Source organism: Arvicola amphibius, chromosome 2 (genome assembly GCF_903992535.2).
Source record: "Arvicola amphibius chromosome 2, mArvAmp1.2, whole genome shotgun sequence".
NCBI lineage: Eukaryota > Metazoa > Chordata > Mammalia > Rodentia > Cricetidae > Arvicola > Arvicola amphibius.
Genome location: NC_052048.2, coordinates 58,313,677 through 58,331,317, shown reverse-complemented (window position 1 = coordinate 58,331,317; position 17,641 = coordinate 58,313,677). Strand labels below are relative to the sequence as shown.

Genomic DNA, 17,641 nt, shown 5'->3' with positions numbered 1-17,641 from the left:
GCCTGTCTCTGCTCTCAACACTGTCACTTCGTCCTCCCCAAGGCTGCCAGTTATCTTTCTAAAGCACAAACCCAATCCTATCAATTCCCCCACTTAAAGCCTTTTTTTTTTTAATGACTTGCTGCAGCCTGCAGAACAAGTTCCAAATGGCTTTTGTGCACTGCTGGTCTTGTGTCCAGAACTAGCCTCAATTCCCAGCTTTGCATAGTAAAAACCTCAGTTAGCCCAGGCCTGCCTTCCTGACACCTCACCAGAACCTTCCCATAGGTTCCTGCTCACCCCAGTGCCTGAGCACAGAGTTGCCTGCTTCATCTCTCTGGGGCTGCCTGGTGAAGCTCACTGAACTCGGATGACCCACAGAGTTTGGTTCACGGCACTATCCAACAGCTCAGGCAGAGCCAGGCATGTCAAAGTCTCTGTTCCAGGGAGCTTCACGTATATTTCATGGCTCCCATAGCTCCAAAGGGCCACCGTGTCCCCGAGAGTACCTTGAGTGCTTGAAATGTTTTTTGGTTACAAAGATGAAGTAACAAAGCTCCTCCCAGCAAGAAACCTGAAGTCTGCAGACTGTGATAATTAGGTATGGATGAAAAGCCATTCATAGGGGCAGTGGAGGTGTCCTACCTCAGGCTCTGTGGGCACTGTGCAGATTGGACTAGATAGTGTGGAGGCAGGGGGATTGCCAAGATGCTTTGCGGAGACCTGGTTGAGACAAGAGCGGTGAGTGCTGTGTGGGAAGAGGGTGTGCATAGGCAGGGCTGCCTGGCATCAGAGGCAGCAAGGACCACATCTCATCCTTAGCTGAGGAAGGAGGCCTGCACTAGGTCAGAGGTGACATCACTCACCCTTGGGTTTAGGGAGAAAGGATGATGAAAATAGGAAGGGGAGGAAGTTTCCAGACAAATACAGCAGCCCCCTAGCTTCCTTCTGCCAAGGGTGGGCCCAGGGACCAGAACCCAAGCTATGGATTAGTGCCATATAGTGCCACAGTAAACTACATGGCAGCTCTTCCTGGGAGATGTATGTTGATGGTTCACCAGAGATGGAAAGGCACTGGATAACACGAGCCACACCCTGAGTACACCCCACACTACTTCTCCTCAAAAACTTCTGGTAGAAGACAGAGGTTTGACATTATGAAGGCTCGCTGCACGCCAGGAAGTTCTTTCCTAGATCTCACTTGAGTTTTCATAGCTGCAGTTTCAGGTCTCTGGCTTTGCTATTTCTCAGATAAGGTTTGCTACTCCAAGGAGTGCCAGAGGGTCTCCTGTCAGCTTCTTCTAAAGCCACAAACTAGACCTGACTTTCCTGTGAGGCACCCAGTCCTTCCCTGTGGGGTCTCTCAGTGTCTTCAGCCAGGGCCTGCATGACCCAAGTCCTAATAACTTAGGCTGACATGACAGAGCAGGAACACAAAACTGCTGGCAATTCCTACATTTCATTTACTCTCTTTGTCTTAACTGTCCCCAGCCCTGCATTCTTAGGTGTTGGCTTTGGTCACTGAGGTGCTCAACCACTGGGAAGACTCCCTGCACTCCATAACAGCTGCACTCCAGTGAGCTTGTCTGTGTCTCACAGGTCCACAGTTGGTGTTTTGTTTTTTTCCCTGATAAAAACAGAGATAGGTCTGTGAAGCAAAGGACACGGTCAACAAGACAAAACGACAGCCTACAGAATTGGAAAAAATCTTCACTAACCCCACATCAGACAGAGGTCTGATCTCCAAAATATACAAAGAATTCAAGAAATTGGTCATCAAAAGAACAAATAATTCAATTAAAAAAATGGAGTACAGACCTAAACAGAGAACTCTCAACAGAGGAATCTAAAATGGCTGAAAGACACTTAGGGAAATGCTCAACATCCTTAGTCACCAGAGAAATGCAAATCAAAACCACGCTGAGATTCCATCTTACACCTGTAAGAATGGCCAAGATCAAAAACACTGATGACAACTTATGCTGGAGAGGTTGTGGGGGAAAGGGAACACTTCTGCATTGCTGGTGGGAATGTAAGCTGGTACAGCCCCTTTGGATGTCAGTGTGGCAATTTCTCAGAAAATTAGGAAACAACCTTCCTCATGACCCAGTAATACCACTTTTGGGTATATATCCAAAGGATGCTCAATCATGCCACAAGGACATGTGCTCAACTATGTTCATAGCAGCATTGTTTGTCATAGCCAGAACCTGGAATCAACCTAGATGCCCCTCGACCAAAGAAAGGATAAGGAAAATGTGGGACATTTACACAATGTTACTATACAACAGAAAAAAAATAACGACATCTTGAATTTTGCAGGAAAATGGATGGAGCTAGAAAACATTATTTTGAGTGAGGTAACCCAGACACAGATAGACAATTATCACATGTACTCACTCATAGGTGGTTTTTAAACATAAAGGAAAGAAAGTCAGCCTACAAACCACAATCCCAGAGAACTTAGACAACAATGAGGACACTAAGAGAGACTTACATAGAGCTAATCTACATGGGAAGTAGAAAAAAGACAAGATCTCTTGAGTAAATTGGGAGCATGGGGACCTTGGGAAAAGGTTGAAGGGGAAGGAGAGGCAGGGAGGGGAGCAGAGAAAAATGTAGAGCTCAATAACAATCAATAAAAACAAAACGAAACAAAAAAGAAAACAGAGATAGGGCCTAGGTCTGAGGAGAGCAGGACTAGCCCTTCGCAGAGGCTAGTCTTCTGGCAAGAGGAGAGCAGCCCTAATCTTTACTCCCCAACACCGCAACTCCCTTTAGTAATCTTCTAAGTTTTAATTATACAAGCTACTCACAAATACACATTGTTTAAAAATGATCACTTCAAACAATGGTAGTGTCATTTGGCACTGTCAAAAACCCTGAGCTCCTCTGAAGTGGCCATGGTCAGCACTGGTTTCTACTATGCTTTTCCCTGCCTCTCTATATCATGGGCCACACCCCCATGAGGAGAGCATCAGGTGCCATGTGGCAGTTGGGCATATAGAAACAGTAGCCAGTGTCTGTCTTCTGTGCCTACCCACACCACTATGGCTCACTCTCTATGGCATCTGCTATTCCAGAGTCAATAGTTGAGGAGTTTCTACAGCTGCAGAGAGCCGCTCTGCTTTTTACGCCTACAAACAACAGCAGTGCTCCATCCACAGCTGCATATGCCCAAAGTACCGCTGGGGCAGGCTCTTCAAGGACAGCTGCTGGGTGCCAGCCTCCCTCCCCTGGCTCTTGTGGCTCCAGATTCACTTGTGACCATACATTGTGTATCAAGCGCAGGGTGTGCTTGCTAATATGTGAGCTAGCACTAACAATGCATGTGGGTCACACACTTTGCTAGAGGCTTAACAAGCATCCAATGCTGTTTAAACACCCTGCAGACGTATGCCTCAGTAGTTCCGCTATCTGACACAGGCTGTACCTGAAGTTGTGATCGACATAAGCACCTGACTGACCTCAATGAAGGGTGTGACCCTGCTGTCTGTAGCAGAGGCTCCCACAGAGAAGTATGTTTTCACTCCCAAGCCCACCTGCCACCCTGGACCATTGGTTCCCTCACCTACTATCTGGTACACTTCTACCATGCCATGTTTTGGGCTGGGCTGTGGGGACATAGAGCAGTGTGTTACTGGATGAGCTCTGGATGACAGGACAGCAAACAAAAAAGGGGCTTAAACAAGCATGGTCTAGACAGAAAAGAGAGGGCATGCTATACAGAAAGCAGGTTGTACAAGGACATATAACCCAACAGTGCAACAGTGCTCTGAAAGCAGGAGCTAAACACAGTCTCAGACTCGCAAGTCCATCATTAGAATTCATCTGACCCAGGGTGGCAAAAGGGTTTCAGTTCAAATATTTATCTAACTGCTGTTACTAGGCACAGGAGAGCAATGCTGAAAGTAGCCTGGGGACCACATTCAGGTTTGGTGAGTATATACTGGGGTCCACTTGAGATGTCTACCCCATTGCTGACTGGAGCAGGTGAGCATCCAACCTTTTACCTATACACACCATGCTTTAGAGATAATTCCTTTTCAAGGCTTTTCCTTCCCCCAAGAGCTATCACTTTGCAGTGGCATGAGTAATGTCCTGCAGCTTAGAAAAGCTCAAGTGCATGCACATGTGTATACTCTTCCCTCCCTCTCTTCCCCTCATCTGATGGCAGTAAGGCAGCCAGCTAGTCTATGTATTAGTAAGCAATTTGTCCCTGCCTTGAGGTAGAGTTAGGGGAGTCAAGTGGAGAAGCATGGAAAACTGCCTCCATGGCCACCCTGTGGTCACCACAGTGGTCTCTGTAAGAATTTGCACAGGAAGACACAAGGCTTGTCTCAGTTTCTACACCAGGACACTATATCTGAGAGACCAACTAACCTACCATAGCCACCTGTCTTTCTGCATGGATACCAGCCTGAAAAAAAGCCTGAAAAAAAGATGGCAGACAGGGTATCACAAAGCACCCGTGTTCACTCACTGGATGCACTGGTCCACCTCTGATGGATTCTTGGTTTATTAACTTCTTAGAGGATGTTATAGCTAAGGTAACTAAACAAGGAATTGAGCCACTGGCATCGCATGAGTTTAGATGGAGCTGAATGCTACCTGGATTAAGAATGTTGAAAGAATACCACTTTATTTGGTGTTCTAACCAGTCATCAGCTCACTAAATAGATGCAAACTGAGGGACTCAGTTTGTAGGTGGAGGAAGGTCACCCATTACATTCTGTGTTGCATTTCCTGTCTTCCAGGGAGGATGGCAGCTCAAACAGCAAGTTCCAAGGGACATTAGTTAGAGATACTGGGATCAAAATCCTAGGAGCACAATAACACAGTTTCAGGAGACAGTTTACAACTCTCTTCCTCTCGGCTTGGTTGTTCTAGACTCTCTAAGGCTGGCTCTTTGTGCTCCAGGAGGACAGTATAAGCTTCCTGACAATGAGAAGCCAAGGCAGGCTGTGAATGAATCCCACGGGGAGAGGACTAAAGGTTGTCATAAAAAATAGATGTGACACAATAAATGCAGGATGTTCCCTGGGGTCTTAATCTCTTCCTTCAGAAAGCCAGAGCAATCCACCCACGGTGCATGAGTGAGGTGGAAGGGCATACACACACTTTGGGCGTTCGTATCTACACCAACAACTCAATTCTTCCAAAGCAAAAGTCCCCAAATGGTAACTGTCAGCCTCACCAAGAAGAGTCTTCAACTGACCCAGAGGCCAGAGTCATCAGGACCTGACTCAGGCCTCTGGAGATAACAGGAGGTTTCTAGGACCATCCCCCTGTGCTGCTGGAGTAGTACTGCCAAATTTGCTTTAAGACTTCCTGTTTTTTGAACTTGCAAGGCCTTTCTCTGCCTGCTGAGTACAGCCATTCCTCAGAGGCTGTCAGCTCTGCCTCAGAAGCAGTGAAGCAACAGAGGCAGACCCACATTCCCTTGCCAGAAAAGCCAATCCTTGCAGGTGTCTAAGTACCAAGGAAACCAGGATGAACAGGCCAGGACCTGAGAAGGGAGCCACGCAGAGAAGGATGTGCATTCTTGGGCCACTTTCCCATAGCATTTCTATCAGCTCATGGCTTCAGCGAAGGTCAGGAGGTCAGTAGGGTGATCTCATGGGGACTCAGAGAGACAGCACTCCTTGTGAGACAGTCACACAACTAGCTCAAGGCCTAGGTGGGAGACTAGAAACACACAGTTTTTTTTCTTTAAAACACTTATAAATTCCTGAGATACTTAAAATAAGAGGATAATAAGCTCATGGAAAGGCTGCAGAAGGGCCAAGGGTGTTTCTAGAAGGCTCCCACGACTGAGAAAACTAAAACCATGGTTCAGAGTTTTAAGAAGGAAACATTCTGGAGAGCCACACCCTGGGAAAAGGGTGACTCACCTGACTGTCAGGAAGACTATTCAAGCTTAGTTGAGTCAGCTGAGTCCCTGAGAATAAGAAGACCTGCTTCATTTAAGCAGCCACCAAGGACATCTCTGAAAAGGAACCACAGCCAAAGCATCTGTGGTCTTTACATGCAACTGAGAACCACCAGGAACACAAAGAAAGTGTCTAAGATTGAGAAGGGTAGCAGAAGCAGACCTCAGATGGGTTCGAAATAAGCATAGCTAACATATCCAAGAAAAGAAACGCCAAAGGGCAGATGCTCATCAGACTGGACAGCCTTTAAGAGGGGCACCATAACTGGGAAAAATGTGGTAATTGATTCAGAGCTCAGTCAGAGGCAAACTTGCCCCCATGAAGAAAGGACCAGTGAATCCAAGTTCAGTTGGAACACCAGCCTACAACAATGAGATCTTAATAGATGGTGAAAGCAGAAAAGCAAAAACAAAACTAAGAGACACATGCAGTGGTACTCCACATCTGGAAGCCTAGAGGGGAGAAGGCAAGGCAGCAGGGAAGGATATTTGCCTAGAGAATGCCAGAAAATGCCTAAGACTAACATCAGTGCTATCAATAGAAGAAGACATCAACATAAAAATCCTTCAGAGATGAAAATGACTGCTGATCCCATCTCATTGACAATGGAGTAGAGATGCCACAGACAAATACGAATAGAAAGGTTTTTATTAGGAAATTACACTAAGAGAAACACTAAAGGAAGTTTTGTTTTTCTGTGTGTGTATGGGGGTGTCTCACTTTGTAGCCCAGGCTGTCCTCAAACTCATGCTCCACCTACCTCAGCTTCTAATCACTGGGGTTACATGTGTGCACCATCAGGCCTGCACCCTCAGTTCTTGAGTCAGAAGGGACATGACCGCAAAGAAACAATGCATGAGTCTAGACAGCAGCGACAGCAGTGACAGCATGTGACCTAGAACTTTACCCAGTGAATGAGTGTGGGGATGTCCATTGCAGAATTCCCTTTTAACTGCACACAAAGACTGCATCAGCTATTCCTCTCCTTTTTCTGACTAGCTATAACTGGCACTGAGAGCACATTCTTTTCTGACCCACCTCACTTTCCCTTCACCCTCAGCAGGTAGGTCTTGGTTCTTTACTTAGAGGGGTGACTCATAGCTCATTCCTGAAGTGTCTGGGTCATTTATCATCCTTCCTGGATTGGGTTGTTATGGTTTCCTAATGACCTTAATCATAAGGCATGGAAACACTAAGGGTACCTTAAAGGACTCCTGCCTCCAGGCACATTTTCCTTACCTCCACTGAGGAGAAACAGTTCAATTTCTCCTTTGGTGGTCTGGAACACTCATCCTTGCTAACAGTAAAGTTGTAAAGGACAATCATGAGCCCAAAAAATGGCCAGGGAAATCTAAGCTTCCAATTCAATGGGATTGTTGTACCGTCTAGCAGAAACACTCCCTGCTATGGAATCAAGAATTCTTTCCCAGAAGAACAAAAGGTTGTAGAATCAAGAAGTAGAAATGTGGGGTCTGGAGAGATGGCTCAGGGGTTAAGAGCATTGCCTGCTCTTCCAAAGGTCCTGACTTCAATTCCCAGCAACCACATGGTGGCTCACAAACATCTGTAATGAGGCCTGCAGGAAGAATACTGTATTCATAATAAAGAAATAAATAAAAACAAAAAAGTAGAAATGTGGATGCTGGTTCCCCATTAATTTTTTCCAGTTCAGGAGCCTAGCCATGATGATGGAGCTGCCCACATTTAGGGCAAGTCTCCCTCTTCAGGTAGATCTCTCTGCAAACACACTCAAAGACACACACAGAGAGGTGTCTCCTAGGTGACTCCAAATCCAGTTGAGCTGACAGTGAAGAGTAATCATGGACGGCTACCAAAACAGAACATATACTAAATCATAAATCAAGCTTCCAAACATTTTCAGTTTCCTGCTCTCAAGTCACTAATTAGCAAACTAAACTAGAGAGCAATCATACCAAAAGCAGAAAATCCTCCAATGTTTGGAAAATCATCAATACATTTCTTCATCAGAAGAAATCAGAATTAAAAGTAGAAAAAATGAATTGTAATGAAAATATATCAGCCCAGAACTTAAATGCTGTAGCAAAGCTATAGGTTCAAGAGAGAATTTATAGGCATGACCAGAGATAAAAGAAAGGAAATAAAACTGGGTGTGGAAGTTATCCACTGTTTATCCACAGTGAACTGTTCTGAAGAAATGTGTTGTTTGCAACATCATGTGAACAGTAGAGAGGCTTATTATTGATCCCTTAAATCAGCTAAATCACGCGATACGAACCTAGATGGCATGTGTCAGTCACTCGGTGTGGTCCCCTGATGCAACTGAGACATTGTACCCAGAAGATATTGGAAGCCACTGTCCATGTCACACAGCAGACTATTAATGTGGAATGAGCACATGCTAAAACAATGACCAAGAGTAATCTGGTATACTGAGCACTAAACCAGCAGCACGGCCACATGTGATCACCAAGCATGGTGTGCTGTGCACAACTGCATGTGCTGTTGTTTTACAGCACTGGCTGCTGGAGATCTGTGTGCACAGATGTGAAATGCTGTGGAAGTGTTCAGCCCCACTGCAATCTTCTGGGGCCACCACCCATGCAGTAAATTGCACATGGATGCATTTTGCATTCTTTTTTTAAAAAAAAAGATTTATTTACTATTTTATTTTGTATATGGTGTTCTGTCTGCATTTACCCATGCAGGCCAGAAGAGGGCACCATATCTCATTATAGATGGTTATGAGCCACGATGTGGTTGCCGGGAATTGAACTTAGGACCTCTGGAAGAACAGCCAGTGCTCTTAACCTTTGAGCTATCTCTCCAGCCCGCACTTTGCATTCTTACAACAAAACTAAAATATGTCATGTAACGTCAACATGGTCCCTGCTTACTTCTAGGAACTTCATCTGTGTCTCTCTTCCTGCTCATTACTTTGGCCACACTGACTGTCTTTCAGTTCCTTAAGTGAACCACATGACTTCTTGTCTCAGGGCTTTTGCACATGCTGAAACTAGCTTCCCCTTCCTTTCTCTGGCAGCTTCTCAGCTGGGAGGAGTGAGTTCAAATGTCATTTCCTCTGCAAAGTCCAGCCTAGGTCAGGTTCCTTGGCTGGGCATTTCAAACTAATTCTCCCCGTCTTTCACAGTACTAGTAGACCACACTGAACATTTGTCTGGAAAGTTGCTTTCTCTGAAATTCAGTTGAAGATACTGTTTTCTGTATCTCAAATGTCAGTAGGCTCTTCCTGGCAGAGGCAGAAGCTGCCCTGTTCCTAGCTAAAACCTCAATTCTAGCATGCCATCAGAACAGGACCTACGCCACGTGTGGCAAGTGAACAAATAAAAACAATGACAGAGTTTACCATCTAAGTAATCATTCGGTTTACTCAGAGCTGTTAGCAATGCTCCACTGTCTTGGAAGGAAACTCCCACCGTTTCTGCCACCAGCAGCTGGCATTCATTCCTGTGACATTTACAATGCAATTTGCAATCATTTGCTAATCCGAAAAATCTCACAAACATTTTTTCCTTTGATATTTAAGGAAAATACTTTCTAACTTTGCACTGTTTACTACATGAGGGAAAAGACAGTATTCTGGAAACTCTATCAAATCCTTCTCCACCGAGAAAGTGCTGTGAAGTGACTCAGTGGCTGCCATTATTAACATCTCTTAGTACTGACTGGAGCTGAGATTCACGGATGCTCACAAACAACATCTACTTCTTAAACACGGTCCTGAAGGCTGGAGAGCATGTAGTTCAATGTAGGCAGCTCCACAGCCCTGCTTCATGAACAGCGGTTTCTCCCTTGTGTCTTCTCGGGGTAGGAGGGACAAGGCGATGCCCTGGCGTCCTGTTCATATGGACACTGGTCCCACTGACAAGGATTCAACATGCATGACCCAATCATCTTTCAGAGACCCAGCTTGGTTTCTGAAGAATGCTGACTTAGCCTCTAGCCAAAAGTCATGCTGCTACCACCACAACCTGACAACATCCCACAGATTCCTTCTGTACAGTCTTGCTGCACCATCATATAGAGTATTACACTGTACCCTATTTGGAGGTGGGGTAATGGAGGCCTCCCAGAGATCTTAGAAGGACAGCAGAGGGGCTAAGAGATGCTCCACGGTTAAGAACATGTAATGTTCTTGAAAAGGACCTGAGTTGGGTCCCTGGCACTGTTGCCGGGTAACTAACACACACACACACACACACACCCCAATAAAATAGGTCAGGCGGTGGTGGTGCATGCCTTTAATCCCAGCACTTGGGAGGCAGAGGCAGGTGGATTTGGTCTACAAGAGCTAGTTCCAGGACAGGCTCTAAAACTACAGCAAAATCCTGTCTCGAAAAACCAAAATAATAATAATAATAATAATAATAATAATAATAATAATAATAATAAATAGATTTTAAGAAAAAAGACATCAGAGACACAAACATAAAAGAAGGACATAGCTCTGAAGCAGTCTGAGTTAAGCTTTAACCCCAACCCCAACAGATATCTACTGTGTTGGTCAGATCAGCTTAACAGAGGGAAAAGGAAAAGTCTACTTGGCTTATAGATTTAGAAGCTTTAGTACATGGTCACTTGATATTGATGCTTTGGACCTGTGACAACAACACAATAGACCATGCTGAGAACTTGTGGTAGAGGAGATCTGCTCACCTCACAGTAGCTGGGAAGCAAGGAGCAAAGGATGAGGGCCAATATCCCCTTTAAGACTATGTCCTAATGGCTTAACTCCCCCTTTCGAGGTTGTATCTTTTTAGGGTTCTACCATCTACCCAATGGCTGGGATCATGTCTATAATACCCATGACTTTGGGTAGGTGGCACAGGTAAGATACAAACTGAGGTCTCAGGTAAAGTAAGGGTCCTTGCAACCTTTTCCAGCTTCTTCTCCAAGTGTACACTGACAGCAGCAATAGCACACTAGAGAACCAAACTGAAAGGGGGCAAAGCCATATACTATTCAATATAGGCTCAGCAAGCAGCAGTGGTCATCCAGGCATGCTACAAATATACACAAGACCACCAACTTTCACCTGGTAAAATCCATACTGCTCCATTTCCACCTTGTAGGCGTGGCCTGTGACAATGAAGTCAGGCTCACAAAGGCATGTGACAGGGCACCAGGTCCTTAAGAGTTAATCACCTTCCTGCAGGTGGAGAGCCCCTCATATAGTCAGGAGTTGTACTGCTGCAGTGGCTGTCACCTGGCTCCTCCTCCCCCTCCCTGGTCTGATGTGAGGCATTCACAATATTGCATGAAGCTAGTGTTCAAGAAGAGCTGAAATGGGTTTTGCTGTCCCTCCATTAAGGGAGGGACACCTATAGGCAGATGACACACACCTACAGGACATCTAAATGTCCTCTGTCATTCAGGGGACATGCAATGCTCAGGCCTGTGAGGGTGATGGGGAAGGAGAAACACACCAATGGCTGTGCACCCACACCTTTCCTTGTCTCCTATCTGATGGGAAAGCCCTGTCCTTCCACATTTCCATATTCCCATTGTTACTCTAGAACTTAAAGTTTCAAGGCTGTTATTTTCTGTCCCCAAACTATTTCTTTCTTGGTGCTGCCTGCCAGTACTCCCCTAGCTGCAAGTGTTTCACACATGGGAACAGAAGCCCAACACTGTTCCTTATGCCATTCCACCAAACCCTCCAGTCAGTTCTGACTGTACATCAGTCCCACCCTATTCTCCTGCCTCTTCACATGTACACTATGAATATGTATTACTCTCACTGGCTTTATTAAGAGCTGACAGCCTATAGTTAGACTGGATTTTGGGGGAGAGAGATTGCTGGGAGGAGGAAGTGTGGAGTCATGAGATTCTCAGAAGTCTTGAGGAGATTCAGAGGAAGCAGATGAACGTGCTGCACTGAAATAAGGTGCCAAGCCACATGGTAGACTATAAAAAAATGGGTTAATTTAAATTGTAAGAGCTAGCTAATAACAAGCCTGAGTTATTGGCTGAGCATTTATAATTAATAATGAGTTTCCATGTGGTTATTTGGAGGGCCCATTGGTAGGATAGAGCTGACAGGGGCCCCACGAAAAAGCTCCACCTACAAATGGTGCCCAACATGGGACAATGTATATCCACATAAAAATCCGAGAAAGCTTAAAAGAAGATTCCAAACAAGTAAAAAACAGAAACAAATCTGGCTTCTTGATAACTGCCTTCCCTCAGGTACTAGCAGCAATCAGGTGTGGCACTTTTAAGAGGCCCTGCTACCGAACAATTAAATGGGGTTCATGAAAAGTAGACAGCACACTACTTGGTGGCAGCATGGATCTAAAAATCCAGAGTTGGGGCAGCAAACCTGGCTCCTTGGTACCTCTGCCATGAGGCTAGACTCAGGCAACTGAAGGAGAGGAGCCAGTCATTTAAGTTTTTCTCATACAGACAAAAAAGATTACAGATACACAATAAAGACAGATCCAGATGAAAGAAACTTCTAAATGGTGACAGTGTGTTTAAAAATATACATAGGCTTTGGAGAAAAAGGAGAAAAGATATACACAGATATAGAATAAAAAATAGTTTAAAAATAATAAGTCCTCAAAAAGGAATAAAAACAATAATAAACCATGTAAAGACTGGAAGTACATAGAGTCTGGATCCTGTATGTTACTGTGTGGTCTTTAAAATTTTTAACTGCTGATGAATGAGTGATAGCTGCTAAGAGACACTGGATTATGAAAACTGCCAGATTAAACCAACCTACATATTTTAAGAATGGCTTGATTTCAAAATGGGAGTCAAAAGGTGTGTTGCTTTGAGTAGGAGGTTATACTTTTATTTTTACAGGAAATGAGAGGTTGATATGGACCAGGTTTGATCGAGGAAGGGCCCCTAAAAATTCTGGCTATAAACATAAAGAAATAAACCTAGAAAAACTACAAAACAGGTTTTATACCAAAACATAAAACAAAAAAAAATCATCTTTGGCTAACTTGTATACAACACATAGTCTATACTTATATTAAGGAAGATATGTATGTTACCTTCAAAAGTTTATGTATTTTCAGAGCAAGGGGACCAAACACCAATAAGATGAATGGTCCAGGTGATCCAGCATCTCAAAATGCCTCTGTTGTAGTTTCCTAAGAGTTCTGCATCCAGAACAGCTTCAAGGCTGCTGGCTGGGATGGCCCAGTCTCACAGACTACTCTAGCCAAGTAGCTTAACCATTATTCTAAATTTTCTCAGGGTCTCCAAAGATGCTAATGTCCCATACAACAGGAAGCATTCTAGAAAAACAATGCCCAATTTCCAAAAGATTGGTTATGGATGTTTGTCATTATTTAAAGGGTTGGTTACAAGTTGTTATTGGTCATAGTAAAACAAAAAAGGCAAACAAAAGAGTTAAATTCAAAGACCTCTTTCTAAAGGAAAAATAAGGTATATGATATAGAAATGATGAGATAAAAGGGTAGATTACTGAATCTGCTTTAATCCAAAAAACAGCAGCTATTAATCTCAAAATATTTTACATTGGTATAGATTTTGGTTTAGTGATACAAAGTTAAAGTTAATTTTGCTCTTCTATATGTATGCTTCTACTCTTGTTTGGGGTACTGTGCTTATGCAGCTCACTTAAAACTGTACTGTATAATTAAGAAGTCAGGTTAGTAGTTAGTCATTTACAATAATCCAATTTGTAGTCATATTAGGTATGTTTTCAATTGCTGACAGTATACTGTCCAAACTGGACCAGCAGGACACAAAAAAGTTGGCTGTCACACTTTGCCAAAACAAGGTAGGAAAGTCCTTCAAAATTCCTTGCTTCTCAAAATGTCTGTCAGATATAGTAGGCCTGTAGACCAAAGCTGGATGCCCCAACACTACAGAAGAACTTTGGGTAACTGTCCAGTTAGTCAGATGTCCCTGTCATTAGGTAATATTAGACCCTTCTGGGGTTTTTGATGGAGTTAAAGACTAAATAATTAGACTTAAAGTTTTCCTTAGTTATGATAAAAGGTAAATTAGGTATAAAACTTTAGACTCACAAAGATAAGATAAATAAGAGAATATTTTTCCTAATTTTGCTAAATACAAATTGGCTAGATATTGTAACTGTAATTCTTACTTCATAACTGTTTTTGTTACATACAGTTTTACTATGTTAAAGTTAAAACCTTTCTTTATAGTTAGACAAAAGGGGGAAATGCTGTGGAATAATCTTTTTGTATACTATGAATATATATTACTCTCATTAGCTAATAAAGAGCTGATAGCCTTTAGGTAGGAAGGATTTTTGGGGAGAGAGGACGCTGGGAGAAGGAAGGGCAGAGTCATGAGAGTCTCAGGAGTCATGAGGAGGTACAGAGGGAGAAGGAGATGAACATGCTGAACTGAGATAAGGTGCCAAGCCATGTGGTAGAATATAAATAAAATATGGGTTAATTTAATTTGTAGGACCTGGTTAGTAACAAGCCTAAGTTACAGGCGAAGCATTTATAATTAATAGTAAGTGACTATTTGGGGAGCTGGCTGGTGGGACGGAGCTGACCGACAGTCTCGATGAAAAACTCTGCCTAGTTATTTATAGCATTTTCACCAGTGCTTTGTCACCTCATAGCTACCCCACCCCCATGATACCGTCTTCTCATGTTGCCAGATCAACAACCATTTTGTACCATGATTGGCTTTCCTGGTGACTCACCCAATTTTCTAGGAGAGAGACTGCCAATGGAGTAGTATAGGAGGAATTCACTGGAGAATTCTAGTCCCCTGGCCTAGAGACCATCTTCACACCTCTGTACGGCTTTTCTTCCCCAGAGATCTGCACTCAAATGATTCATGAACAGGCCCACACCTCCCTGTTTCTAATGTCCTGGTTCAGGGTGTTCATAGACAGCTCAGGAGCATGGCAGATGGGGCAGAGAGCACTAGCTTATTTGGAAACATAGCATGGAGTTGCCTAGGTTAGAAGAGCACTGTGTGTTCCAGCAGGAAGCTCCCACAGGAGACATGCTGAGAGCCCCACCCACCCCTCACAAAGTAGATGGTCAGGATGACTGCCTATCCCCCTCCCCAGTTCCCTTGGAGCCGGTTCACTGCTGCTTACCTAGCTAGATAACAAAGCAGCTGCTGCTCCAGAGAAAGACAGTGGCTGCAGCACACTGCAACGTGCCAGGGAGCTGGGAAGAGCCCTGTGCTAAGCTGGGCAATTACTGATGGCCAATGGCTAGCTTCAGCCCAGCTGAGGGGGCTGAGGAACAGATGGTTGTCTTGTTATTAGAGAAATTTGCCATCAGGCAGGTGGTAGCAGGTTTCAAGCCACACAAGGGGATTTTCACAAACGCACAAGTTTACAAAGAACAATAAGCAGATTCTTACTTTATTGTGTTCTCTGCTTTTGAAGCCGCCTCATGGAATTGCTGGGAAGACAGTTTATATATCTCGGCATTCTACAAAGAGAAACACAGAACTGGTTACCAAAGATTGCCATCTCCTTCTGGAAGCTTGTAGGACAAAATCACGGCAGAACTGGAAGAGACCAATATCTTGACTGGTGTCAGCACAGCCTAGGTCTTAGCATGCTATCACTGTGATAGAAACCCAGAAAAGTGACTTGCTAAAGGCAAACCATGGCAAGCTTCAGGCCATGTGCCAAATCTGCTGGCTACCTTTTTTGTAAACAAAGTTTCACTGGCCCGTGGCCATACACACCATGTCTTTGGCGGCTTGCACACTACAGGATCAGTAGAATGGCTGTGGTAGAGCCTGCATGGTCTGCAAAGCATAAATCATTTATTACTAGTAAAAACAAAACAAAACAAAAAAAAACACAAAACAAAAAACCAAACAAACAAGCAATAACAACAACAAAAATGGTGCTGAACTTGATCTACTACAATCACTACTGGACAAGTGGATCACACTGTCTAAAGAGGTCAAGTCACGAGCCAAAATAGCAAGGGACAATGTCAGCGGTATCCAGTGTCTTGATTCCTAGGCTATGGCACGCTCTGCTGCTTCCCATGATGCGCTGTGGGAGGGTCTGAAGGCATATACTTTGCCCTTCCTGAAGTTATCCATTGCACACGCACTTACAGAGTCAGGCTGGCAGGGAAAGCCTAGGAGCAAGAACAAGTCAGCTGGGTTTGACCCTGGTGGCACATTGTGATGGTGGGTAAGTTGCTTAACTTGTTACTCACTTCTGGCCACACAGGTCCAGACTAGCACTTCCCTCATTCTCTAAAACTCCAGCATCTTCACTTGCTCTCAGAGGCTGCTACTGATGCCCCTTCCAACCTCAGAACACAGCACTCCAGGTGCCAGTGCTCAGGCCCATGCACAGCTGGATAGACATATAGGGGGTGGGGGAAGGCCAAACCTGGAGGCCCAGACAGGTTTGTGGTCCCTGTAAAGAGGTGCAGGGTAAGTGATTAGGTGTCCTGAGTGGGGTATGAAGCCAGTAGCAGTTGCCTTTGTGTGGGGTGCCAAGGTCAGGCCCTTTGCATAGCTGACTATTCATTCGTGAGAGGGACTCCCGCTCTTTCACAGATGAGCAAACAGGTTCATCAGTCAGTCCTTGCAACAAGTGGGTGTGACAGTGAAGGGACTGTGAAGTCTCAGGGCTGTGTTTCCTTGCACATCTATCAGGCTCAGCCTGATTCAGCCTGACTCCACCTACCTACCTGCTGAAGAAAAGCAGCCAGCCAGGCCCTGGATGAACAGGGAAAGAGGTCTGAATCAGGGTTGCCAGGAGAGCCCAACCTGTGGTGTGGAGTCCAAGTCTAGAGAGAAGGGATTTAAGCCAGAGGACTACCTCTAGGGGACCACAGGTCTGAATGCAGGTCTTGGCTGGAACCAGGCTCTACTTTTACCTGCTCTCTGAGATTTACCTACCCACTCTCTACATTTTCAGGGAAGGTTGACTGGGGATCAGCATGGCATGGGAAGGAGACTCTTGTCGGGGAGCTTAGGAATACAAAGTCACTAGCAAGGATAAGCAGGGTCTATGGGTGGAACAGTCACATAGCCTATCCCTTCTAGTCTCCTCTCTCCACACCAGGGAGGTCCTTTCCCAAGGCATGCCAATAACTCCAGCACACAACAGACATGAAAGAAACATAGGTCTTCCTCGCAGCCTGGTATTGGAAGATCTACACTAATGCGGTGCCCAGGAGGCTTTCTGCTGCTCTGGAGTCCTTGCACTCATATCAAGAGAGTTGGCTCTGCTTCAGGATGGTTGACATTCCCTGACATGACTGTCCTGGCTGATGACAAGGTCAGAGGCAAGCTGATCAGTATGCACCTGTTCCTCCAGTAGGTGTTCTTCTGTGACCTCCTTGGAACCACTTGGACTCTGCTATAGCCTCCTGAGGATATGGCCTGATCCATGGGCCCACAGTATGACTTCAGTGCTTACTGGCCATAGTCTGTGGCTAAACCACTTCTTCCAAGCTTTGTTTTCTTAACTGCAGAGTAACAGAAAACCAGGCACACAGATCTCCTTCAACTCATATAGCACTGTGTAGGTTCTGAAGCCACAAAGAATCTCATACACTAAGTTCCTTCCATGGAATCTGGTCTTTCTTTGCCATAAGAAATCTGCCTGGCTCAACCATCTCTGAGTTTCTTTTATCCCCTATGCGTTCACAGGGTCAGGTCACAGGCTTCCAGGTCTAGTCACCTGCTGAGTGCCTCTCAAAGTGGGGACCCAAGGGCTGAGTTGGAGCCCACCTACTGTGGGCAGACAGAAGAGGAGTTACTGT

The 17,641-nt window shown here is 44.7% G+C and overlaps 1 protein-coding gene across 1 annotated transcript in view; it reads right to left on the bottom strand.

The window, feature by feature from the left end:
• Chchd6 (coiled-coil-helix-coiled-coil-helix domain containing 6) overlaps positions 1 to 17,641 on the bottom strand; it is a 240,398-nt gene that overhangs the window by 30,842 nt on the left and 191,915 nt on the right. The window contains exon 6 of the mRNA XM_038320147.1: positions 15,258 to 15,328. Coding sequence (XP_038176075.1) covers positions 15,258 to 15,328 — 71 coding nt within the window. The remainder of the gene's footprint in view (positions 1 to 15,257; positions 15,329 to 17,641) is intronic.